The 26,915-nt window shown below is 38.7% G+C and overlaps 1 protein-coding gene across 1 annotated transcript in view; it reads right to left on the reverse strand.

Annotated features, from left to right (window-relative positions):
* The window catches only part of DNAH3 (dynein axonemal heavy chain 3), an 86,602-nt gene that overhangs the window by 10,531 nt on the left and 49,156 nt on the right, over positions 1–26,915 (reverse strand). Inside the window, exons 31-56 of the mRNA XM_075436173.1 lie at positions 23,786–23,894; positions 23,399–23,512; positions 22,085–22,261; positions 21,283–21,374; positions 20,639–20,858; positions 19,598–19,732; positions 18,218–18,329; positions 17,431–17,672; positions 16,770–16,870; positions 16,586–16,691; positions 15,165–15,294; positions 14,437–14,673; positions 13,947–14,050; positions 12,602–12,896; positions 12,002–12,181; positions 10,886–11,009; positions 10,637–10,793; positions 9,627–9,770; positions 8,374–9,040; positions 8,097–8,262; positions 7,548–7,764; positions 6,439–6,621; positions 5,351–5,549; positions 2,288–4,429; positions 1,141–1,366; positions 568–812 (exon numbers count right to left, since the gene is read on the reverse strand). Of these exons, the coding sequence (XP_075292288.1) occupies positions 568–812; positions 1,141–1,366; positions 2,288–4,429; positions 5,351–5,549; positions 6,439–6,621; positions 7,548–7,764; positions 8,097–8,262; positions 8,374–9,040; positions 9,627–9,770; positions 10,637–10,793; positions 10,886–11,009; positions 12,002–12,181; positions 12,602–12,896; positions 13,947–14,050; positions 14,437–14,673; positions 15,165–15,294; positions 16,586–16,691; positions 16,770–16,870; positions 17,431–17,672; positions 18,218–18,329; positions 19,598–19,732; positions 20,639–20,858; positions 21,283–21,374; positions 22,085–22,261; positions 23,399–23,512; positions 23,786–23,894 (6,824 nt within the window). The remainder of the gene's footprint in view (positions 1–567; positions 813–1,140; positions 1,367–2,287; positions 4,430–5,350; positions 5,550–6,438; positions 6,622–7,547; positions 7,765–8,096; positions 8,263–8,373; positions 9,041–9,626; positions 9,771–10,636; positions 10,794–10,885; positions 11,010–12,001; positions 12,182–12,601; positions 12,897–13,946; positions 14,051–14,436; positions 14,674–15,164; positions 15,295–16,585; positions 16,692–16,769; positions 16,871–17,430; positions 17,673–18,217; positions 18,330–19,597; positions 19,733–20,638; positions 20,859–21,282; positions 21,375–22,084; positions 22,262–23,398; positions 23,513–23,785; positions 23,895–26,915) is intronic.

The raw sequence follows: 26,915 nt of genomic DNA on the forward strand, positions 1-26,915 counted from the left end.
TTGAATGTAGAAATTCTATATAGTCTTCCAAATATTTCAATATTACAGACAATCTGAAAGCACGAATCTTACTCATACGTATCTTTTCATTGCTGTGTTATGAATACACTGCAGCTACATAAATTTGTTTCACACCAAGTAAACACATGCACTAACCTTGATAAAATGAAGTATACACCTTAATAACAAAAGCAGAATTGAAGAAGACACATCTTTAATTATGACAATCTAAAATGGAACTGGATTTCGTGGTAAGAACTACAGCAATAAATTAATGATTTCGTAAGCTATAATTTAATATAACAACTGTATAATATATTTACTTGGAAAACTGGTGTTTTCTAGTCCTTCCCCAGGGTAATACTTTAGTAGCTTCAGGAGTAGCTTTGCCTAAATAATAATCCCTATAAATAACAGCTTGTAAACTTCATGATGTTCTGTGCAATACAGATTGCACTCTTGTAATATTGCTAACAACAATACTGCCTTTTTACAGAGAGGTTCCAATAATACATTTCAAAACTACTGATCTTTTTGAAACAACCTGCAAAATAATCTAAAACTTACCCAGTGGGCCAAAGCTTCTCCTTTCCTGCACAACAGCATGAAAAAAGCAAAGGCCAAACAGCAGTTTTTGCCACATTTCTGGCTTTTGGCAACTGCTGAAGAACACAGGGTCGGAGATGGGGTCATTAAGGTACGATCGAAGAAGGTTCGCTCTAACTCCTTTTGGAGGCTCATTTGTCATTTTGATGCCATTCTGAAGAATACTAACAGGAAACTTTTCTGATGGATAACTAGTTAACCACAACCTGAAAAGAATTTTAAAAAGCACATTATCAAAAAAATCAGCAATATTGAAAAATCCTTAATATTGATCTGAAGAAGACTAAGTTTTATTACTTGCTTGACTATAATGAAAACATCTAAATTTGTTCTAAAATGCAGGCATAAAGCAGATTATATTGGACAGCTAAAAAGATGACATCCTAATTAGGTCTCTTTATTTTATCACTGCACATAAACAATACGAATGTTATATTAGTTGTTCACACAAAAGCAGTTTCATTTCTTTTTACTAATCTCTTCAGCAAACAAGAAATACTCCCATTAAAAAGAGCAAAATATTAGAACCCCTACCTGAACTTATCATTGGTACTGTCAGGCACTATAACTTCCTCACAGATTTTTTCCAAAGCAGGCATCCAGCTAGTTGCAAGATGGCAGTTTTGTAACACTACCCAGGTTCCATCAGTAATAGCCTGATAAATCATTTTTGCTGCTATTGGGCCTTGGCCCTGTCCAAGCGAAATAGTTTGAATATTTGCACCTCCCATGCCAATATCATCAGCAAATTTTAGCAAACCTAGGATGGCAAGTTTCACACATGCAAACAAAGACAAATTCTATTAGAAAGTAGATTTCTGTTATGTTCATCATTTTTATAATGTAAAAATTAATTAAAGGGACAAAAGTCAACAAATATTTTACTCAACTGAAAAAAGTGCCTACCAAATCAACCTAGAAGTAGTATCAAATGCTGCATCAGTCACTGTGTTTCTGCGGCACATGCTAAAATTTAGGTGTATAAGTAATACTAAAAACAGAATACCACAATAACTAGCCAGGTTAAATGACTGTCCTCTCCTTTAGCCCCAAGTGCTCATTTCTAGCCTGCGCTACAGCTCTCTACTCGCTGTTGCATGGGTACAATTTTTTATGGGGGTTGAGCTGTAAATTGGATCTTTAGATCTGCTTAAAAATAGCCCCGCAGCTTTGCCATCAAAACCAGTACATCCTGGAAATACATCCTGATGGTATGGCTCCATATTACAATTCTTTTAGTAAAAAAACAGGTTTAAAAATAATCTGGGTGGTTATTTTTTAAAGGACATTTAACAGATGTGTTTTTAAGTGTGGTCATACACACCATTTAATTAGTAACTGAGAGGGAGGAAACTTTCTGGAGAAGGGATTGCAACAAAGACTGGGGCACGTCCTAAACACCCACTGAAAGAATTGTAATGCAAGCATAAATTATAAACTGGTCTGGATGTTACAAGCTGTTAGATCCCTAAATTGCTGCTCAGAGACATTTCATCACCACTACATTCATTCCACCCTCTAGCAATTTTACTGTCATTGTTTATATATGGGCAGATGCAATTCCACCATAGCTGTATTATACTTTAAAGATCAAACAAAGGGGCCTACACTATTAACGGTTTAGTCACACTCAATGACATTTAACCAGATAAAAAAAAGAATTTTTTAATACCAATCTCACCTGCCATAGGATCAGCACCTGGTGACAATACAAAAATCAAAGGGGCACAACAATTTGAATCACTGTAACTTCTTCTAAGATCAAAAGCAGGTGGTTCAATAAACGTTCTTCCCATATTTTCCACAATGAACTCCTGCACTGCTGAAATAATTTTGTCAGGTCTCAAACATCTGAGAACAACCATGCGATCTAATCCCATCAGTGTGCTCCATGCATCTGGGAAGGTTTCTTCATGAGGTCTTAAAGAGTCATATATTAGTTTCCACTTTGAAAAATTCTCTCTTACATGTTCCATTAGTCCCTGGAGGTTTGTCAGACTAGACGCACGTATGAGCTCAGCCCATGATTTGTCAGACAGCCAATCTGGAGCTGGATTGGGGTGAGGATTATCAAGAGCAACACCTCCCGTCAGCAGGAAACGCCAAACCTCATCATCTATTTGGTCTTTTCCCTTCATAATGCCTACTGTTAGAAGAAAGGAGAATAACAGCTTGTCCTTTTCAAACAGTGAACGACAGACATTATTATAGATGCTTATTGTGAAATGCTCGGTTATATTTTTAATTCTCTCTTCTAGATCTTCACTCTTTTTGCTTTCAGCAATAGAATGAACATACAAGTTAATGAACCAAATCAACGAATACTGGTACACAGGTTCTATGTTTGCCAAATCAGAGATGCAGAAGAAAACAACAGCTGAATGAACAGCAACTGGCTTATACCCTATTCGAGTAGAGTCTATCTGCATCTCAGTTACAGAGGAAATTTTTTGCTTTTCGGAGATTTCTTCAGATAACTCTTTGGATGAAGACAAAATATTAATTGCTGTTTCATCTTCTAAGATGTTTCCCTCTGAATTGGAAAGAATCTCCAGGATTTTATCTTCTATTTCCTTTAGTTGTTTCTTGTTAGCTGCACTTTCTACAATCAGTTTATTTTTCTTTTCTTCTAGCTCAGGCTTTTCCTTTGCAGCTACAATTCCAAGAAGCTGGTCCTGAAGACCCACAGGTGTAATCATGAAGTTGAGTAGACAAACTTTCACAGCCACTTCAGGAAGATAATGAGGATTTCTTAAGCGGGTTGTTAGGTAAAACCTAAAATCCTTTGAATATTCAATTATATTTTCCCCTAATTTCATGTATTCTACTCCTTGCTGTTTGAAAGTTAGCTTTAATAAAATGGGTTCGATGAAAGCATCTAGTTCTTCACCAATATTTTCTAGTAAGACTGGTGTTCCAAGCTGAATAGCATTTTCTAATGTCCTCACATAATGTGTGTCAGTTAATTTGATAACTGACAGCCTGTTCGTTTTCTCCATGTTTTTTATCCACTTGTTAGCTTGTCTTTGAGGATCTATCATTAAAGCCCATCTTCTTGAGTTAGAAACAATTATGCCATTTTCAACAGAAAAAGAATCAACTGGCAATCCAGCAATCTGCCACGCACGGATTTTGACTGGATCCCCTAATGTATTACTTAAGCTAAAATCGCTAGAGCACGGTATGTTCTTTTCATTGCACAGGACCTGCCATTGCTTTTGACATTTTAAGCGGTAGTCGACAGTAAAGGCTCCCAAATAAGCCACAGTTCCTGATGATAACAGCACATCTCCTATAAGGTCTATGTACCGAATTCCTAATAATCGAGCAGCTTCTGTCCACCTATCTTTCTCTCCACCAAGACCACTAATTAGTTGTTCAGCTCTGACAAGCTTTTGTGAACAGACTTCAATATTATTTTCTAATTCTCTCTTCCGGTCATTCATTTTGTCAAACTCATCATTTAAATCTTGCAGACGATCAACTACCTCCTTAAGTTCTGCTTGTTTTATGTTTAGCTTCTGCATTTGAATGCCCAGCATTTCTTCTGCAGCTCTCAAACGTTCGCGCTTTGGGGCAACCACTTTTGCAACACGGTCATATACCTCCATGGCTCGCACCCACTTGCATAGTCCTTCACAGGCAGATGAGACATTTTTTATAACAGCTGGCTGAAAATCTGGATGATCAATAAACCTCTCTCTAATTCTCTTCATTATTGCAGGAGGAATATTATCCTTGTCATACGTCTTCAAGCTCTCAAGGAATTTCAGATCTCCAAGAATTTTTCTAGATGGTCCCCAGTAGTCCTCTATCATTTTACCTATATTGCAAATAATACTGAAGTCAGGTTTAAAACATCCATGTTCAAACTGAAAAAATCCTTGAAACATAATATGAAGAATTAACATTAATGATTTTGCAACAGAATTTTACTATGCAACCCCTGTTAACTAGTTTCAGAAAATCATTTCCTAAAGACATTCAGACAGGAACTTCAGCATCACTAACCTGTCATATTTATTAATTCTGTATTAATTCTACATCAACCAAGCAAAATAAGGAAAACAAATTACTATACAGTCTTTCTTAGCATAGGTTATTAGCTAAATCAGTAACTATGTGAAAGCATTCCTTCCTAACCTAGGTAAGACAGTTTTGGATGAAAGACATTTATAGAATTCTTATTTTCAATTGTGACGGGTTGAACTGTGAGGGCATAAGGTAGAAGAAAAGTGAAAGAAAAAGGTCTATTTCCTCTCCTACCTTGCAAATCCTGTGCAATCCCACAGTAAAAACATAACCCACACAGAAAGAGCTTGTTAAGAGTCATCAGCTATGGCAGGGGTATACCTAGAATTCTGTCTCCCAGTATAACTGATAAGAGTTTGGTAGCAGAGATTAGAGGGGAAAATACAGGTGAATGGTGCACAGCACATCTCCAGCTCCCAGAGTTCCCTCAAGGCAATGCAAATCTTGAGATTGGCTCAAAGCAAGTTGAAGAGATGACTTTGTGCTGGTGACTGGGATCGTGTTTACAAAGTTTGTACAACAGTGTCAAGCAAGTGCAGTATGTTACAACGGCAAAAGCAGCTCTTAACTATTCAGCGTGGTTGTAAGTCATTGCTAGCAAAATGCACTTCTAGTGCACATGACTGCAGTCACACCAGAAGCACTTCACTAGTACCACACAGCAGCACCCCAAGCATTCCTAGGGCAAGGATAACAAATACTGCATCATTACCACTGCCACTTGGATCAGGCTTTCTGTCTGGTTTAGTTCCCTTCATGACACAGATACTCTCCATGACGAGCTTAACAGGACCAGGTGGATTCTGCATGGATTTCACAAGAGAGATGTCTGAAGGATTCAGGGTATCAAGAGCTGCAAGTGCTGCCTCCAAAGCTGGCATGGCCTCAGCAAGGTCTCCTTCACATTCGTCCTGTTAAGACATTGGGCAGAAGCCTGTAAACCTTCCTACAGTACCATGTCTGCAGCCTGTTTACCCCACTCCAGCACAGGCTCAGAGAACCTTCTCTGCTTACAAGTACCTAATAAAAAGACTCTTCACAACATTGTGTTTCTTGGAGAGAAAACTACTTTCACAATTTATCTGTGCAGTTTAAAGAGAGAAGGTTTGTAGAGAAATTAGTACCTTCCATAAGCTGAACTGATAGCTCAAAAAGCCAGACAAGCTTTCAAGATCAAAGTCTCTCACGTCTGACAAGAATTAAAATACAGGTTAGATACAGCTGTTCTTAGTTAAATCTTACAGTGCTGATCAAGTAAAAATATATACTGTGTAGCTTAAATTCTTTATCATGTACTCAGATCTCAGTAATTATCTGTCTTATCTATCACTGACATTTCCAACTAGTTACAAAAAAAAATATTGAGGAATCCTACAGCTTCCCATGGGAAATTCTGTGCTATAGATGTCTGGTTATAGCAATATCTCTTAGGTTATGCCTAACAGGGTTCCAGACAGTGCTATGCCAAATTACCTCAGCTAACTCTAAACCGTCTTTGGGCCTGGAAACAGTATAACTTCATTACTCAATCTGTTGAGAAGGAGAATGTATTAGTACAGAAATAGGAGCTATACAGCTTTTCGGATGTGAACTAGAAATGGAAGCTATGCAGTACTGTGAGATAGAGTCATACTCGAAACAGCCAAAATTTACCTTGTTTATACTAGGAACATCTCATTCACCATCAGCTAACAACTTTGTTACTTTAAGAGCTTGGATCATACCATTAACACATCATCACAACTCCCATTTACTTGGAAAGCCTCGGAATCCATGAAGGCTCAAGCCCTTGTACACTACCTTAATAGCTTTAGCAACAGCTGCTGCTTCATTAGCCTCCTTTTCATCTGCTGAAACTAATTCCTTCTTTGCATCTACTTCAGTTGTTTCCTTTTCAATTTGGATCATCATTTTCTCTGTTTCTGCAGAAGTCTGAAGCAGTTCAGGCTGAAGGGCAGTCAATTGTTTCTGCATCTCTGCAACCTGATGAACATAACAGGAAATCAAGAAGAAATTTGTGTAAACATTGCATGCATTTCACATCAGTATGCATTAGGAAGAAAGAACAGAAGGCACTATATTAATACAATCTAAAAAGGGACATTTGATCTAAATAATTATTAAAATAGCTCTCTAGCCTATTTTTATTAAGAGCTGTTTTATTTAACTGAATAGATTTTTTGAAAGGATTTTTTTAATCATCCATGCAATACGCTTGCTTTTTTATGATCCACTTAATTTCAATGATGACAAATAAATTGACTAATTGTATTTTTTTCCTCACAGTCAGTTTCAATTTATGGAACCCCAAGTAATCCTTTATTGCACAGGTGGAAAACAAAATCCAAAAGACACTTGGAAGACAACAACAGTGGCAAACTGGACGTTCTTCTTCATCCAGCAAGTACCTGGAAGCCCCTTTGCTTTTCATCTTGGATCACATGGGTTGAAAAAGGGGGTTATTTACCTGGAACCTGATTAATTTCCTACTGGAAATCTACTCAGGAATTAATGTTTATTATTGTCTTACAATATTCTTCAGCTTCTCCCATATTTTGAAAAGGGTAATACGTATTTGGATGCTGAGGCATCGATTCTCCATATAAGGTTTTGAGAAAATAACGACATTTGTAAGGTTTATTCCTTCAATATTTAATGAGTACCATCAATTTCATGTAGCTTTCTATTAAGTGATATAATCTGAATTTATATACCACAATTCCCTAAAATGACTAAGCAGTAATCTAACTTTTCCTGCTGGCTTTCTATAGAAAATTATCAGTAGCATCATGAATATAGTGAAGAGGAAATTTAATAAGTTTTATTTTTGTAAGTTTCAATCAGCTTATACAGACCCCATACTAAAGCATGCATATGGCACATATTCAGTGTTTTCATGTGAAACTTACTTGGGAAGATGCAAACTCAAGTTTTTCAAGTCCCATAAGGTAACGAGTTCTCATCATGTCAACTTCTTGCCTTTTGCTATTCAGCAGAGTCTTAAAGGTAAGAATCAGTTCCAAGTATGAAGCTGGTGTCACATAGTTGTGTCTTTGCAGCACAGTGTAATAGCTGATGGAGAGCTCTCTCACACTTTCTTGGAAATATTTGCACATTGACACAACCCTAGAGAAAATGTTTCCACATTACTATGAAAATACAATCTGTCTTTATGTTAATTATGAGGAAATGACTCCAATGAAATTAGATTATTGTTGGTGAAGGCAGAATTGTTTTTTCCCCTTACAAGAAATATCTTAGACTGCTTTCGAAGAGTGGCCTGGTTTTCAGAAACATCAGATACATAGATGTAGATATCTTTTACTTGCACTGAAATCCCAGAGTTGGCTTAGCATTGTCCATTTATAAGGACAGTTTCCTGATCAAGGATGTTGGGGGTGCGAGGGGGAAGGGAACAAACATTTGCTTCATATGTTTCTTAACAGATAAACTCATACTCTTTTCTAATGTCATCTTCAAGTTCAACATCCTCTAAAAACTTGTTAGCAACCATTTCCAAAGCATCTGTAGGCCAGGTTTGGAACCAATCAATGGTGCAGCAGTTTATGAGTGAAGGGAACATCCGTAATCGATTCCGAAATGTATCTCCAATTGGACTCATGGCTAGGAAAAAAACAAAATCATAATTGTTACCTAAGTTTGTTTGCAGTTAGGAAGCAGAAAAAACTAAGCCTAAGAAAAAACATTCTAAGAAATAACACATTGCATACAGACCTAAGACAATATGCAGATTTTTCTTCACCCTTTCAGTAAAGAAATTGTACATAGCAAGGGGAGTGGCTTCAATTTTCCTGTTCTCCAGCCTTGCTGCACCTTGCATTTTCTCAACAATTTCAGCTTTCTCTTCTGTTGCAAAGATATTAGGCACATCACCGGTATTTAAAAGCATGTTGATATCTTCTACAAATGATTCATCCTTTACTTGATTATCACAGAACAAAAAGGACACACTCTTGTTAGCAACACCTGCTTTCAGCATGACTCGCTTAACATCTTCTTTCCACTCACTGATTCCATAGGACTTCGTAATTTCAATTTGAAAGAGTTCAAAGGCATTCATGTAGGTGGCTAGCTTGGTAGCACTTTGCCGACCACTCCCGCCAACCCCCACCAACAAGAGATGTCCATTATCCTGTTTCAGTACCCTGCATATCCTTGAGATATGCTCAACAGCAAACTTGAACATGACTAAGGACATCGGTGCTTTGCTGATATTGTTGTATTCCTCAAGGTAGTATTCCATCACGGTTATCAGTTGTTTTAAGTCTCTGATTTCATCATATACTTTTACATTACTGTCTGGCTTCAAATAGTCTCCAAAGAACAGGCTGCGAATACTATCATCAGAGATCTTTCCAGTAGGTGAGAGATGACTCAGTACCTAGAGAAAAGACAAGAATCAACAGATAATTCAAACTATTAAAGAATTATTTTCCTTAAAGTCATCATCATTCTTATGTACACAGTAATAATACTGTGGGAAGCACTGTTTTCCAGCTATTCTAGTTATTACCTTAGTCTGGAGAAAAAAACCAAGACAAAACACTCAAAAAAATCCTAAATGGCAAATATGCTGTAGGTTGTGACATGCAAGTTTCCAGATATGCATACTTCACAGAGACATTTTGCTGTCTAATATAGGACAAGTTCCCAAAAGTCTTCTCAGAAAAGTACCCACTACTCCTATTGGCTCATCCAAATATTAACTTCAGCAAAAGCACAGACAAATATTGTGTAAGGCATTTATTCCAGATAGTCCTCTGTACCAACACAGAATGCTTTTGAAGTCATGAATATTTCTGATAAGCAGTAATTTGTATTAACTTGACTAAGAACAATCCATACTTTTTAAATGCACTGATCGAAATAATTCAAATTGTGTTCAATACTAGTGTAACCTCAATATCTAAGTATTTCTGAAAATGCATCATTCTCATTCTTGGTCCCAGCACATTACGCAAAAATACCTTATTAAAGCTCTGCTTGAAGCTATTTGATGTTGTCTCTTGTACCATCTGAAAGAATAACTTTCTGTCTTCCTCATCAACTAAGCGATCACCGAAAACTCGGTAAACCTCATGAATCCAAAGTCTGATCAGTTTATCTCCATCCTGAAAATGTAAATACAAGAAAATGGGTAAATATAGCTCAGGCAGAATTTGTTTAAAAACAAAAGGATAGAAATGTCCATCTGGACCGTGCTATATCTTGTACTAAACTCAGTGGGAATCTTTCAGTTCCAAGGCATTCAGCACATGGCTCAGCATCTGCTAACTTAACTGGATTCCTCACCTAGTTACCGATCTTGTCCTTCATGCCAATCCAAACTGGGACTCTTATGTCAAAGCACTTTTCTCTACTGTATCAAATCTTCCCACTCTTCCAACATAAAGTAAAGAACAAATCTTTCAAAGATATGGCTCATGGGCTCTAACCCAAGCCCTGCCCAAAACTGTTGCAAATACAACTTTTAATACTCCTTTAACCTGACATTTACTGAAAATGGATTAAAAATGTAGAAGGATGAAAATCATATACATTTGTGTACATATACATTTGTAGTTTGTGACAACGGGCAAACCTGGGGCTAAATTATTCAGTCTTGTTCACTGATGAGCTTGCCATTTGTAAAAGAGAGATACTGAGTCTTTCCCCACATTTGTTTCTTTTGTATATTTAGTTTGCAAATTCAAGAGAAGGAACCGTCTGACTTGATGTACAGGCCCTTACAGATGGGCCTTGGATCTCTGGGCCCAACTGTAATACATGTAGAGAAGATTAACAAAAATGACAGCTGTCTCCTTCAGAGACACAAAATATATAGCAAGGTATTCAGGGACTATCCTGATTTTAAACTCTGTAAAACTATTGAAATCACAGTTCATGTATTTTGAGATGTTTACTTACTGATATTATAAAAATAACATACTTTTTCAATTGCTTTTTCTTACAGCAACATAATTAAACTACGACTTACTTGCAAATGCGTGTGTGGACAGAGCAGCACTCCTTTAATAACTCTGGAAAAATCCCGTAGATTAAAGACATAGTGGGATTTTGAAGGAGTTGGGAGAAAATTATCAACCGCCATTTTATAAATTGCCATTGTCGCTTGGACCATCACCTTTCCCAGCCTTAAGAAGAAAAAGAGATACAATTTTAATTTCTGCAAATAAATCACAGGAGAAAAGATGACAAAGGTATTACAAGAAATATATCAAATTACCTTAGAAACACTGGCTCAAAGCCTTTGCTGAAGTGCCAATCAGCAACTGCAGTAAAAATCTTGGTTAATATGTCATCATCAAAAGAGCAGATAGATACAATGTTCAAGTGCCGTGTGAAGCGTCCTGTAATACACACAAAAAGATGCAGACAGATTTAGAAATGTCCAAACATTTTTCCACCTTTCAGCTAGCTATGATTGACTGTCACTCAAACAACATAATTTGAATCTGGCTTCAGCTCCATGATTTCATTTCTCCCAAATTTCTGCCCCAGCAGTGATGCAAAAGAAAAATAAACCAGTTTATATTTTATATCTGTATTTCACTTTTCTTAACACAAAAACCATGAATCTCCATTACAACAAGGCCACTATTACCCAAAATCAAATTTCAGCTCACATTAGCCCTGTTGATTGTGATATCACACAGTAAAACTTTACAAAATGAAGTATCTTGTTACCAGCTTTCGTCTAAAAAAATTCAGTCTATACACTAGTAAATTTTACAAATTTAGCTGTAACCAGAATAGTTATTTTAATAAAGCCTCATCAAAGCACATCCAGTTATACAAGTATTAGAGTGTTTATATGAAGCAAAGTAGCATAAAGTACCTTATAAAGGTGTAGCTGTAGCTACATTAGGGCTTTTACTGACATAACTTTTTCATTAGAAAATACAACCTCCTTTATGGTCATATGACAGGAACCATGGACTTGCAGGCAACATGCTTGTAACTAAATGCAGGCAGCCTGTCTTCACAGCAGGAGATAAAATTTTAGAACAGAACTGCCAGAAAGACTTGGCAAGAGGATGCACTCCCTCCCTTTTCCAAAGAATAGAAAAATGGAAAAAGCATCTAATTCTCTAAATTTAGAGTAATTTTCATCATTCATGGTTCAATCAACATTAAAAACATTGTTTCTTAAACTCCCCTTGGAAAAGGTACAGATTTGACCTTGAGCATACAGACTTCTATTTGGAATGACCCAGCCAGTGGACGTATCTGTAGGTTTACAAGTAATAGACAAATGTAGAATTTGTCATCAGCAAAACTGAACCTGCCTCTTAACTTCAGTCAATTAGACAACCACTTGCCATAGTAATATATTTCCTACCTGTAATATCATTCCTTCCTCCCCCAGGTGGACCCATAGCTGAAACAAGCAGCACATCTATGATACTAATCTTGGACATATCTTTCTTGTCGTACCAGTGACCATGATCAATCCACTGTCTGAGAAGCTCAATAGGTGGCTGGGCTCCATACACTTCCTTTGCAGGCATGTTTAGGTCATCTAAGGAGAACACAGACACTGAATAGGAAAACCTCAAATGTTCAGGAATTACAGTTTTCTTTCAAAGCTATGAACTAGAGGCGGAAAAAGGTTGTGCCTTGTTATTCTTGCTTCACGTTAAACTAACTAGAATCAAATGACATTATACTTCACAGGCATGCTTAGAGGTGATGGCTGAACTTAGTGTGGTTGGTGATTTTGTTTTATTTTATTTCGTGTCACACTGCATCTGTATGAACTATCCCGAACATCACTTAAAGAGAAACCTTTCAGCAGGGGGCAGTACTAATCCTTCTGTGGATGCCTGAAAAAAACCACAGAGCACTGAGGCAATTCAAAATTACTAGTCTCAGTGAATCACGTCCTTTGCCTAAAGCCAGAATTAAAACGATATAAAAATCCTTAAAAAAACTGCCTTACCCACAAATATTATAGCTTTTTTCCCCGACGGAGGTCCAAATAATCCTTTTCTTCTTCTGTCCAGCTTGGACATAATAATATCTTGGGTTTGGTTAGCAGAGGTTCTTGCAGAGAAATTGATGAAGCTTGGGATGTATTTTTGCTTTGGAAGTTGTAGTAGAAAATTGTTTGTTACAGCTGATTTTCCAGTGCCAGTGGGACCCACAAAAAGCAAAGGGACATTATGCTCCACATATGTTTTAAGAAAAAACATTTGTCTGGCAGTTTCCATTGTTGGAATGATAAGCTCAGATACCTGTTACACAGGAAAGTAAAATAGCACATGAAAATCAAACATCTAATGCCTTAATCAACAAGACTATTTGCAAGCAACTACAGGAACCCTGTAGCACAAATGCATTTTTAAAAAATTATTTTCTCTGAAAACCTAGGCTGTAACAAGGTTCTGTTAGATAGTATGGCCCCACTTCTTGTTCAGCGTATATACAGTAAATAGCACAACTATAACATATATATTATGGTTCACAGACACTATATAAAGCCAGGAAGGAGAACTGCAGGGTTAAGTATGGCTTAATTATGTTCTCCTACTGTGCAAAGGGAAAGGAACAGTGCTATAGAATTTTTTTTTCTCTTCCTCATCTTCCACTTACCATTAGCAGCTGTGCACTAGATACCAAGAAAAGATTTTAGACAGCAGAATGAAATGTAATCTTACATCTCTCAGGTACTTAATAGACCAGACAGTTGCAACTATAATAGAATGAAAAGCTGAACAAACATCACAAGTTATCTTGAAATTTCAGCTGCAGGATAGGTACTTTTTGTAGCTCTCTGCTGTGCTACACTTCCCTTCACAGCTGCCATTCAAAATGTGAGGGCCCCTATTTGGAAATGGAGGGGATCCAGGACTCTCAGTACTGCTCTCCATGTCCCAGAGAAGCAGTGAGTCCCTTTGCTTGCTTTCTCTGATTAACTCATAACTATAACACCATAATATCAACCACAGGAAAAAAAAAACAAACAGGGAACGGAAATTCAGGCTTTGGCTTTTTCCTACCATGATTTCCCCAACATCAGATGCTATTAGAGACAAAAACAGAACCAAAAATTTAACCACCAGCCATCTTCAGGGCTCCACGTTCACCTACAGTGCTGAACTTTCAATGTTGATGGTACCAGAATTAAGGCATAAGCATGAAAAGGAGCCTACAGAGATTAATGAAATGTTGCAGATCAAACAGCCTGATATAGTAGAATCAGAGCTAGCTAAGGTAGTTGATTTATACCTCTATATCATTTAGTCAAATAATTATTTTCTATAATGAAAGATATCAATGTGAACCTTAGCCCCTGGGGAGATAACTTGCTCTTCTTTTGTGAGGTACTCTGTCCACAAGTTCCACTGCCCACTGCCATGCTTGTAAAAATAGAAGTCATAAACACTCCCTGTTAATTGAAAAACACAACATAGGAAAACCCACTGATTAAAGAATAAAAACAAACTTCAATCATTTTAGCATGAGACCTCCAACGCTGTGAGATAATGAAGGCTTCCCAGTACACAAGGTACACTCCCCCCCCCTCCACCGCCACTATTATCACCAAATTATTTTAGGTCAGATTCACCTACATTGTTTCAAGTACAACATGAGGCGTATGTTACTCCTGGTTAAAAGAGCCAGGAAAAAGCACGCAACTGTGCAGCCCAAGGCTTGACAGATGGTGGCTCTGCTACAGAATTAACATCTGCCAGGCACTCTATTCTCCCTTAATGCACCAAGTATTCTTATTGCTTTATAAAAGACCAGGCAAGTACAGTTATGAAGAAGCACCTTTTTCTGGGAAGATATTGCTTCTGGTAAGCTTCACACTTTTAGGGCGTGGGTTTTCATCATTCATTCCCATTAGCAAGTTGCGGTAAAACAAATCGAATTTCTTTCTGCTGTCTGCATCGATGATCCCACCAATTGTCCAAACCAAAGCAAAAATGAAAAGCCCCTGCAGCCACAAGATGATCTGCTGACTAGACATGCTTTCCTTCTCCTCTTCCTCGGTTTGCTTTATTTCATCTAAAACACATATCTTGAATTTTAGTTAAATGCCAGTAATAACCATAAATCCCAATTCAAAATGCATTTTTGCAGAAGTATTCTGAGATAAACTTAGAGCATTGTCTTTGGTGGAACAAAGCCAATCTACAGAGTGAGGATCTCCTCTGTGTAAAATACTGTTTACAAACAAAAATAAATGAGAAAAAAAAATATAAAAAGGGTCCTAATTCTTTTCTTCAGATGCTAGCAAACAGCAAGCAAAACATATGGAATACACTCACAAGATCATGTTCAGTTTGGTAATGACACCAGCATCCAAATGTGAGAGGTCTGTATGCTAGTCAAATAACTATTATTAATTCTGATCAGGGAGAAAGGACTTGTGATGTACGATCTCAAAAGTAAGGAATTCCTTTGGCATTTCCTTGCATCTGATAACCTGCATCTTGTCACGGGACACAGCAGGAAAAAAAAAATGAAATAAAAATAATAAGGCTTAGGGTACTTACCAAGCAGACAAGTGTAGAGTTTCATCAAGCTATAACTTAGATGAATAGAGGACGTTTGTACAACGGCTTTGCAGTGAAGGTGAATAAACTCTAAACACGGCTGGACTAGCCACATAAACATGTCATTGACCTACCAGGAAAAAATGAAATGGCTTTAAAACAATGCAGGAGTTGCCACATTTCCCACTGTCCCTCAATTCTCTCTCAATAAAACATAAGGCATCAGAAATTCTCCAAATTGCCAGAGGGAAGATCAGGAAAGGTCCTGTGTGAGGCAGTACTTCAGCAATCGAAGTCACACCATCATTATCTGATGGTGAAAACAAGTTGCTTATACAACAGAGAAGTTTTCAGCAGGAACTTTTTTACCCAGTTATTAATCCAGACAGCAGAGCAGTAGCTCAGCCTAGGAAGACTGCTACTTTGCTTAGGCAACAACAAAATTATTCCAACAGAAACAAAGACAAGGGCTTCATCCTCCCTTAAACAGCACAAGCAGATACTATGCCACAGCAGAAATTCCAGAAAGCAGGAGTGCCACAGCATGCAGGCAAATAATGACCATGGCTGGTGGTATCTGCTCCATGAACTCAAGCAGGAAGACAGGAGAGGAGTCATGACCTAGCCTTTTCCCAGGGACTAGTAGCCAAGGAGCACAGTAAAGGGTCAAGCTATCTGTTGGTTAAAGAATAATTATTTTGTTTTGATGAACTAAGAAAACTGTCAGTAATGAGCTCTTCTAGTCTTGGTACTTCTTTTGAATTTGGTCCCAGTTTCCTGCAAAAACTCAGAGGGTCTTGTCAAATCATAGAAATCAATGTTTTCTCTAGCTCCAATCCTATTGTGGACAATCTTATTCTGATTCTGTTACTAGATTTCAATGCCCATTAAAAGGGAGTTTTAATTTTTATAAGATTAAAAGCTGATTCCCACCAACATGCACTTTTATTTGCATCTACACTGAAGATATACTACAATACACTACACAAAGAGCTCTCATTCCTGCAAGCAATCCAGTACACAAAAGACTATTTAGCAAGGATTCATGAGGTAACTAAGACTTTGAAGATCAAGCTGTTAATGATAATAATATTAATTATAAGCATTTCTCAAGCTAAACTCTAGATGTCTTAGACAGAAGAAGAATGAATTCAAAACATTTTGAACATTCCACTTTTTCCCACATTGCACTAATACTCATGGCATCTCCAGCTCTCAGGCACCTTCCTTGCAACAACGTTTGACATTCATCACTACAAAATAATTTACAGAAGTCCCTAAGAGATCTGAGACCCTCTAAATCATGAAAGTACTTCAAAAAGTTTTGATTCTGCATGCCTGCCTTTGAGTGGGCAAACTGTGAACATCACCTTAAAGTTAATCTTCTAAATTAGACCTATGCAAAAAATTAAGTCTCGCACCAGCTCTCGGTGTTCTTCCTGCAGGTTTGGAGGCAGTGTTTTCATGTACGAATCCTTCAATGGCTTCCAACCTAACTGTTGCGGGTCCATATAGATCATCCCACACCTGGGAAGAACAAACAACTATGGTACAGGAATAGATGTGCAAGGTGGGACAGTTCAAGTCTGAATGCTTTCACATTACCTGCTGACAGTTGCTGGAGATGCCTCCTCTAAGTCTGCCGGCTCAAAGATTAAACTCATTTTTGGACTCATCTGAATTATTTCACCACTCATTAAGCATAGCTAGAAGAAGAGCATCACATAAACATGATCTAGTCTTGTCAGTGTGGATCATTTACTCAAAGCAATGCCTGTCATGAAATCACTGAACATTCTACTTAGTGTCATTCCTCATTCGCTCACTCCTATTCTCACAATGCATGATATTTTCTGACCTTGTCTCAAATTTTCCACGTGTTACTGTAATGGCTTGCAGAGACACAGAGAACAATGCTCTATCTTTAAATCAATCTGCAAGAAAAAGCAGTTATGACCTGCAGCTTTTTTTTTTTTTAACTTATTCACTAAGCAATTTAAGCCAGTTCAGTTTTCAGTTACAGAACTTAGTTTATGTATTTCAGTTTCCTAAAAGGGTCAACAAAAAAGCCACAATGAGCAACCTCATTTCCATAAAGTAGGAGTAAGACAAGGCTTCTAGGGAGAAGTAACAGCTTAATATCATCTACTAAACCCACTCATATAATTCGGCAAAAAAACAATGCTTTTAAGCACATCAGATATTGCTACTACTAAAATAAGGTATGTATAATCAAGGACAAGGTTACTGGCAAAAATTGGGCTACCTTTTTATTATCATCCAGCACAGTGTTCATGTTCTCTATCCAAACTGCATCCACTGGGCCATCAAAAATAATCCACTTCCGATCATCTGTGGTAGAAGACGCTTGTTCCCTGAAAGCATTTGCAAGAACTCCATCTGTCCACTCATGGCTTACAGGATCAAAACTGCCATACAACTGTCCCATAGTAATTGCTTTGGGATTAATAACTTTGTACGCAACAGCAAATTCATCCATGGATTTTGCTGTGTAAAAAGACAAATAGATGAGCTTGAGAATTTGCTAGGTTAGTTTTATTCAACAGCTGAAGTACAGAGCAATAAGATTCCTGAGGATCCTACTTTAGCCGCCCAAGGCAAAAAAACTCAGATATTTGGCAGACAGGTAGCAGTAAATAAGAAATTTGATTACTTGCACAAGGAAAGTACAAAGTCCTATGCGCAAAAGCACATGGAAAAAAAAAAAAAAAGCAGAGCAGAATAGATTTTATATGTTTATGTGAGCTACTTACAGTCTCCCTATCAGAGCTAGCTTTTTCAAGTGTATTATGCACAAATACAATGCTTAACAAAATTCATAAAAGCATAAACACATTAGTATGTTTTCCTATTCCAGTAAAAATACTTCCAGACAAATATACCAGACAAAAAGAGTTCAATGAACACAAACTTTCAAGTCAAGCAAGCAGAATATAGGACAATTAACAACCTGGGCATATCTCTGCAAAGGAAAAATATTAGTCATAGAAATAACTTAATTTAATGAGAAGTTTATAGCTGAACAATGTTACCTGCGCACAAATCGCCAAGGGCTCCAGCCAGCACTTTGTACGCACAGGTTTTCCCACTCAAAGGATCTCCAACAATCATGAAGCCATGGCGCACCAGCATCATTTCGTATATCTGTACCAGTGACAAGAGATTGACTCTTTAACATAGCACAAAAGCAAGCATTATGTGTATGAAACTAGAGGTATCTCTCCTGCACTCAGACCCACCAGGACAAAATATCAGCCAAATATCTGCATTCTATTAAGGCTGACCGAAGCATTAACTCAAATCAGAAGGCCATCATATTATTACAGCAATTCTCACTGATATAATTTAAGAGGCCTTCGCCCCGAGACATCCTCCCTTTCTCCTCGCTAAATGTCATCCCTCAGTTGTAACAGCGTCATTGTACAGGGTGTGAGTGCACTAACCAGACACTATAGATCACAGCCCACTGTAAAAACCTAAACTGAAATCAGTGGTTACCGATGACGCTAACACAAAGGGATTGAAACTACAGTTCTGAGGATCTGTCATATGACAGATCCCACAGAGGCTGACTTTGAACTGCAAGGGTGGTCACTTCTCCAGTCATCCAACAAGATCTTGCCAGAACTCAAGTCAAAGCCATCACACAGAACACCTTCAAACAGACCTGTAAGAAGAAGCCCTGAGATTTTTTTTCTTTATCTCAGGTTAAGGCTGATATTTTCTGGCTTAGCTTAAATTCCTAACCAGTTAATACTACCTCTACTTAAATGAAGAATAAAGCATGGTTTGCAAAGAAGCATAAGCCAAGTCTGAACATAAGCCATGAAGTCTGAACTGCTGCTGGAGGGGCCCTTCATGTTTCTGCCCCAGGCCATGCATTTTGGCCCCTGCCATTACATTGTCACTAGGCTGCACTACTCACAAGGGAAAAAATCAAAAAAGTTAAGCATTCTTTAAAAGGTCACTAATACTAGTAAAATGGGAGACAATGGAAACTTGGCGGTGAAGCATAAGCAAGGGTGAGAAATGTCATCCCTTTCAAGACTTCTCAAGGAGACTGTGAGCAGAACTGGGAACAGAGCCAGACTCCCAGTCAAGAGTTCTGTTCATTGGGCTACACTGCCTCAGCTAATAAAGAGATTCAGTTTAATTTTCTATCCTGAACCGTAAGACCTAAGATGTGACTACACACGTTAACTCCTTCACAGGCTGGCTGAATTAAAAAATCATTATGAGCAAAGCAAGCTTTTACTCCGTGATTTTACTCAGTAAAAATATGCTATTTGTAATATTCTATTAATTGATCTTGGAAACTATTAGGTATTCATTCATGATACAGACAGACAGTGAATGAAGAATATTTTTGCTCTCACACTTTTCTACCAGAAGTTAAGTATGTGAAAATAAACCTGAATAATTTTCCCAGTGAACCACGGAACTGGTTGAAGATCCATTTTTTTTATATTTTCAGTTAGTGCCTGGACAAACAGGCCATAGTCAGGTGTAGGAAGAACCACTCCAGGAAACAGGTCAGATATGATGCCCTGTTAAGGAAAAACAGAACAGAACAGTATTTAAACATAGGTTACAGAAAGGGAAAATTTCCAAAGCATAAAAATCTACAAGTAAAACAATATTCATACAGTTAACAGGAGCTTAAGAGGAAATGTCTTCAGCTGGACATAACTAACGTCTAGGCAAACAGTAGCCATGAAAGTATTCTGCATGCATGAGATGGAAATGAGTGCCTGCACTTTTCATACGCATACTGGTACTGTAAAGGTGTCCTAGATTCGGCTGGGATAGAGTTAATTTTCTTCCCAGTAGCTGCTGTGTTTTGGATTTAGTATGAGGAAGCTTAACCTCCTGCAAATTTGCCCCAAAAAGTATTACAGGAAAGGATGTGAAAGTGGTTGAAAGAATTTCATTGATTAAATAGAAGTGTATGTATTCTGCAGCTTCAGAGCAATGATTCTGTGTGTGCTTGTACCCTAGCTTTTAGGTCTTTAATACTGATTACTCTGTAGCTTAGCATAGTCTTCATTTTCCATTCAAGCAGCATGTTAGCAGAAACTTCGTCATTTTTATTCTGACTTCAGATTTTTAACTGACCATAATTTAGGTGTTCAAATCTCTTTTGCAGCACAAAGCCAGAATGCAAACTTCAAAGAATGGCTTCCACGAATGAAAGAGCACAAAGTACCTTTTAGAAGGATATCTTATAAAACATTTTATAGAATAACTTAAAAGGTACCACTTTAAGTGTGTTTTTCAGAATAACACTAACAGAACCAAAGAGTGCAATCAGATCAGTGGACTGAAATAACTCTACACTAATATGGCAGCATCTAGATCAAACTGTTCTAAATTAAGATAATGACCTGTTTCTGTAGGTTCTTATAACAGACCTCATCATCACAAAACTTAAACACCCCAGCCTGATAGCTTACCTGAAACAATGGCACATCCTGTGCCAAGAATTTGGCCAAGTTAACATCCAGCAAAGCCCGAAGTAGTAATACGCTTTCATTTTCAGTTGGGTACTTCAGTTTTAAGTTTCCTGCTGCTGTCAGGACAGATTTAACAGCACGCATTCCATAGTCATAGTGACACTGAGATGACAGCTGCTCAGAGCACAACCGGTAAGTGGCAACAATTTTCTGGGCGAGACTGTGGATATTAAAATACCACATGTAGATTGAAAATATCTCACCATGCAAGGAAAATAATTTAAGTACCCATATACACAAAGTAACTGCAGTGATTATCAGACATACCAGCTGACAAGATGGCCCAAAACACCTACAAAGCAAAATGTAAAAGATTATGCGATGACAGAGAATGTGTGTGCCATTTAGGAATTCAGTTTGATATAATGGTATGTTTTCCAAACGATCTTGTGTAGAGGTGCATATATGTCAACATGAGGTGGCAAATGAAAATTGATGAGAAAGTAGGAGATTAAAAAGTACTTTCTGGAGGAACGGAACATGGACAGCCTTCCAGAACTGTATGCCTGAAACATACACATATGCTTTATAAAGGAATAAGGTATATCAGACTCAATTAAAGTGGAAAATTCAGCATGTCTTACCTCCGAGAGTCCAGAAATCCCATTGAATAAAGTGAAATTTCTCCAATCAAAGCATAATCCGGAACCATCATGGCAACTGTTCGGAACAGTGCCTATAAGAAAAAAAGACGTCAGCTTAGACTATGGAGTACGACAATAACTTGTGCCTGTTTTGTAAGAATAGTATCTCTCCATAAGTTCATGAACTTCTATACTCTGTATTCCATCTTCATGACTTTAGGAATCATCTGAAATCTATGAGATTGCATTAGAATTCTATTCTATTATGACCTTATGAAGATGTTCAAGAGATCTGTGCTAAACACTGTAGCAACAAATGTTTAGAAAGAGTCACAATCCTAAAGAACTACTAAAAGAGGAAAAGGGAGGTGTCTTTCATCTCACTTTCATAAGAAACAAACTAGCACACGGTGTGGTTAATGTCTTGTAAAAGGTCATCCAAAAAAATTGTGGCAATGCTAGGAAAAGAACTAGGACCATATCAGTCTTTCTGCAGTGTCTCAGCAACTTGTAGAGTTATAACAAATTTAAATTGGGATTTGGATCACCAGGCCATTGTAAACCAGGAGAATTTCCACTTAGAGAGCACAGTTTAAGCTGTGAACTGGTATCAGTACAATTAGACTGAGACCCTTCACCTGTGCATTTTGGACAACCCTGAACATTTATTAAAGCTTAGCAGAAAACATTTGAAAGGGTTATCAGTGTACTATTTGATTGCTGCCTTCCTTTCCTTATTACAATAGAACAAAAGGTGCAAATTCTGTTTAATTTCTACAAGAAATCAGGATTTCAGATTTACCTTCAGATTATCAGGCAGCTCTGCCCGTCCAGCGTACCCAGGATTCATTGTGATAAACACAGCACATGTAGGATTAAGAGAGATCTCTGTCCCTTCAAAGATGAATGTTTTGAGTTTGCGAATAATAGCTTGCTGGATGCTAAGTATTTGTTGGGCAACTACAGATAATACTTCAACCTAACACAGACAGAACAAATTGGAAAACGTAAGACACCTGGAGGCAATATAAAATGGTTTTGTTTATATATTTTGACAGCTGTATTTGCATTCTTACAGTTGAAAAATCACCCTGTGTCTGATAACTGGGCTTAAGTATTAGCTGTCTATTGAAGCAATCCTCTGAGAGTTAGTGCCACTGCTCCCTACTCAACCAACACAGACAGGTCAACGCAGGATCCTAAAAGCCTCGAACGGGAAATACCATCTGCCTGACCGTAGACATCTAAGTTAGGTGGACAGGAACTCCCTCTGGAGGCCTCCAAAAGCACTTTCCTTTCACCTCAGAAAAAGAATTCAGGCTCTTCAGAAAGACTGATTCACTCAATGCCACAAATTGAGGGTAAACGTAAAGGGGTAAGGCAGCCTAGGGCCAGTCTTCAGTGCTGTAAAGTATCAAGGTAACAGAATATTGGAAAACAAGAATGCCAACACCTCAGTTCATTAAAAAAGAAGTTGCATCAGACAAATAGAGAAATTAAGGTGTTAAGTATAATAAAACATGCAAAATAGATCTTCACGGAATTTCCACATTTACTAGTATTTACTTAAATCTAACTCCATCAAAATAACAATAAAACTTATTCAAAGTCAGTGACCAAATTAAAAAACAGAACAATCAGAGTAAGACCAAGGAGGGGATTCGATGTGTCTGGTTACCCAGCTAGTTAACCAGGTCATTCAGTTAGTGACACTCAGCTAGTTGTCACTAGAATCCCTCAACTGGGATTTGTCTGCCTTGTCCTGAACATAGATGAACACAGCCCCACAGCTGTAGCTCACAGTGTCTCAAGGAAAAGAGAAGGACTGTTCTTTCCCAACAAATGAGTGTCACATACAAAAGAGGAAATTGCATAGGAACAATTTTTTCAGCTAAAATAACCCAGAACACAAGACTTCTGCAACACAGCACAAGTGGGCATATGCTTCTACAGCAGACAGCTGAGTACCTATTTGTGTGTCAGTGTTTATCAAAACAGAGGCTATATCACAAATAAAACTAGAAAATCGGCAATAATGCTGTCACGTCTAAATCTAAAATTTCTTGTGTCTTAAATTAAAGCTTAATCGTCTTATTTGTCTAAGTTAAAATGTTACCTCAATTCTATTGAACTCATCAAAGCAGGCCCATGCACCAGATTGTGCCAATCCCTTAAAGAACTTGCCCATTGCCTTATAATCGAGACCATCGGAGCAATTAAAGACCACACACTACAAAAAAAAAAAACAAAACACACAGAGAACATCTGTCAGTATTTACAAAGTCCACTATAAAATTCCTAGCATCTAAAATGGGAAGGGATTGTTATTGCTGATTTTGGATTACAACACTAAAATGTCATATAGACACAGTCCTAAACGCGTGCTTCTTATCAACTATTATATGTACAGAACAAGCAGTACTCACTTAAGAATGGCATTTCAAGAAATATCTACATATCCAAACATAAACTATGCAAAGAAAAAAAGTTTCTATTTTGGTACCTGCTTAGCTAGTGCTTTTGCTAGATCTTTTGTTGTTTCTGTTTTGCCAGTCCCAGCAGGTCCTTCTGGAGCACCACCAAGATTTAATTTCAAGGCACCCATTAATGTCCTACATAAACAAGAACAGAGGCACTAGAAATAGCAGTCTTTAACGGCAGATTTTTTCTGGAAGGATGGATAAGTATTTTCCTACACAGGTTCCCCTGGAAACAATTTACTTGTTCCTTACTGACTTTGGTGCTTGCCCTACAAAACCCCTGTATTGTCTCATAACTGATTCCCGATTGTGGAAGCTCACATTCACCCACTCAGCCTACAAGGAATGTCAAGGATTTTTATTACACGCATCCACCCTGTGTATCCTCAATTACACAAGCAAATTCATAGTGCCAAAAGCAAAATGGCAGAGTTTGCGAAACCACACATTTTCATCAAGCGGCACTCCTCATGAAAAGAGCTTGAAGCTGGCTTTATAAATGAAGTCAATCTTTAGAAACGGCTGAGAACAAACAAAGATTGTTTCATAAACCTCGGAATCACATTGCTCTCCAAGTGATTTTTATACTAAACATGAGATCCGTGTTAGTACTGGAGTAATATGTCTACTACCTATGGAAGAAAGGGCAGGCGACTGAAGAGGAGTACAGGGGTCTTGTTAGGTCATGCAGAGAGGAAATTCAAAAGGCAAAAGTCCAGCTAGAACTCAGGCTGGCCACTGTTGTAAGGGACAATAAAAAATGTTTTTACAAGTACATCAACAACAACAAGAGGGCCAAGGAGAATTTCCATCCCTTATCGTATGTGAGGGGGAATATTGTCAACAGGGATGAGGAAAAGGCTGAGGTACTTAATGCCTTCTTCACCTCAGTCTTTAATAGTCAGACTGCTTATCCCCAGGGTAGTCAGCCCCCAGTGCTAGAAGATAGGGAAGGAGAGCAGAACAAACCTCCCATAATCCAGGAGGAGGGAGTTAACTAACTGCTGTGCCACCTAGACACTTACAAGTCTATGGGGCTGGATGGGATCCACCCAAGAGTGCTGAGGGAACTGACAGAGGAGCTGGCCAAGCCACATTCCATCATCTATCAGCAGTCCTGGATAACAGGGGAGGTCCCAGATGACTGGAGGATAGCCAATGTTACACCCATCTACAAGAAGGGCCGGAAGGAGGATCTGGGGAATTACAGGCCTGCCAGCCTGACCTCGCTGCCAGACAACATTATGGAGTGATTCATCCTGAGTGCGCTCACCGGGCATGTGAAGGACAACCAGGGGATCAGGCCCAACCAGCATGGGTTCATGAAAGGCAGGCCCTGCTTGACCAACCTGATCTCCTTCTATGACCAGGCAACCTGCCTAGTGGATGAAGGAAAGGCTGTGGACGTCATCTACGTGGACTTTAGTAAGGCCTTTGACACTGTTTCCCACAGCATCCTCCTGGAGAAACCAGCTGCCCATGGTTTGGATGGGTGTATTCTCTGCTGGATAAAGAACTGAGTGAATGGCTGCGTGCAGAGCGCGGTGGTGAATGGAGTTAAATCCAGCTAGCAGCCAGTCACGAGTAGTGTTCCCCAGGGCTCAGGTTTGGGTCCGGTCTTGTTTAACATCTTTATCAAAGATCTGGATGAGGGGATTGAGTGCTCCCTCAGTAAGTTTGCAGTTGACACCAAGTTGGGTAGGAGTGTCAATCTGCTCGAGGGTAGGAAGGTTCCGCAGATGAATCTGGACAGGCTGGATCGATGGGCCAAGGCCAACTGTATGAGGTTCAACAAGGCCAAATGCCAGGTCCTACACTTGGGTCACAACAACCCCATGCAATGCCACAGGCTTGGGGAGGAGTGGCTGGAAAGCTGCCTGGCGGAAAAGGACCTGGAGGTGCTGGTCGACAGCCGGCTGAACATGAGCCAACAGTGTGCTCAGGTGGCCAAGAAGGCCAACGGCATCCTGGCTTGGATCAGGAATAGTGTGGCCAGCAGGAGTAGGGAGGTGATCGTGCCCTGTACTCAGCACTGGTGAGGCCGCACCTCGAGTACTGTGTTTAGTTTTGGGCCCCTCACTACAAAAAAGACGTTGAGTTGCTGGAGTGTGTCCAGAGAAGGGCAACGAGGCTGGTGAGGGGTCTAGAGAACAAGTCTTATGAGGAGCGGCTGAGGGAGCTGGGGCTGTTTAGTCTGGAGAAGAGCAGGCTGAGGGGGGGAACCTTATTGCTCTCTACAGCTACCTGAAAGGAGGTTGTAGTGAGGCAGGTGTTGGCCTCCTCTCCCAAGTAACTAGCGACAGGACGAGAGGCAATGGCCTCAAATTGCATCAGGGAAGGTTTAGATTAGATATTAGGAAAAATTTATTTACTGCAAGAGTGGTCAGATATTGGAACAGGCTGCCCAGGGAGGTGGTTGAGTCACCATCCCTGGATGTTTTCAAAAAACATATAGGTGTGGCACTTTGGGATATGGTTTAGTAGGCATGGTGGTGTTGGGTTGATGGTTGGACTTGATGATCTTAGAGGTCTTTTCCAATCTATCATTCTATGACTCTATGATTTTACAAAAGCCTAATTCAAAGGCTTTGCCACCAAAAGCAGTTTTTAAGTTGTGCCGAATAGAGTCTGCTTGCTCTTTGCTTGCATTGAAACTACATCTGGCACAGCTGGCTACATAGTCTTAGTTTAGATGGAGCTACAACCCCCGTTTACAGCTAATGCACCAGTCACATGGCTCTTTCAACACCACTGCAAATGCCAGAAGATTAAGCCTTTGCTAACATAGGCATTAATACAGGCGCTTCGGTACAAGTGCCTTGTACACGATGGTGAGTTCACATCTCAGTGCTGAAGTAAAATCTTTACACCCTCACCATATATTTGCCTGGAGATACTATAAAGAAAGCTCTTTAAACCTTTGACTTAAAATTACCCTCTGAGATGACCTGTGTCTCCAGGGCTCACAAGAAGTGAAATACCAAATGCCCTTGAATACCTCAGCCTTGGGCCATGAAGCATTTCCATTTCAACCTCTTGCAAGCAAGCAGTGAAAAAGGAAGCTAACTGCAGTCAACCATCTGTGAAGGGCTCTATAATTACCTAATTTATTCTACAGTCAGGCATACCCTACCTGTATGTCTCATTTCAAAG

Source organism: Opisthocomus hoazin, chromosome 15, assembly GCF_030867145.1.
Source record: "Opisthocomus hoazin isolate bOpiHoa1 chromosome 15, bOpiHoa1.hap1, whole genome shotgun sequence".
NCBI lineage: Eukaryota > Metazoa > Chordata > Aves > Opisthocomiformes > Opisthocomidae > Opisthocomus > Opisthocomus hoazin.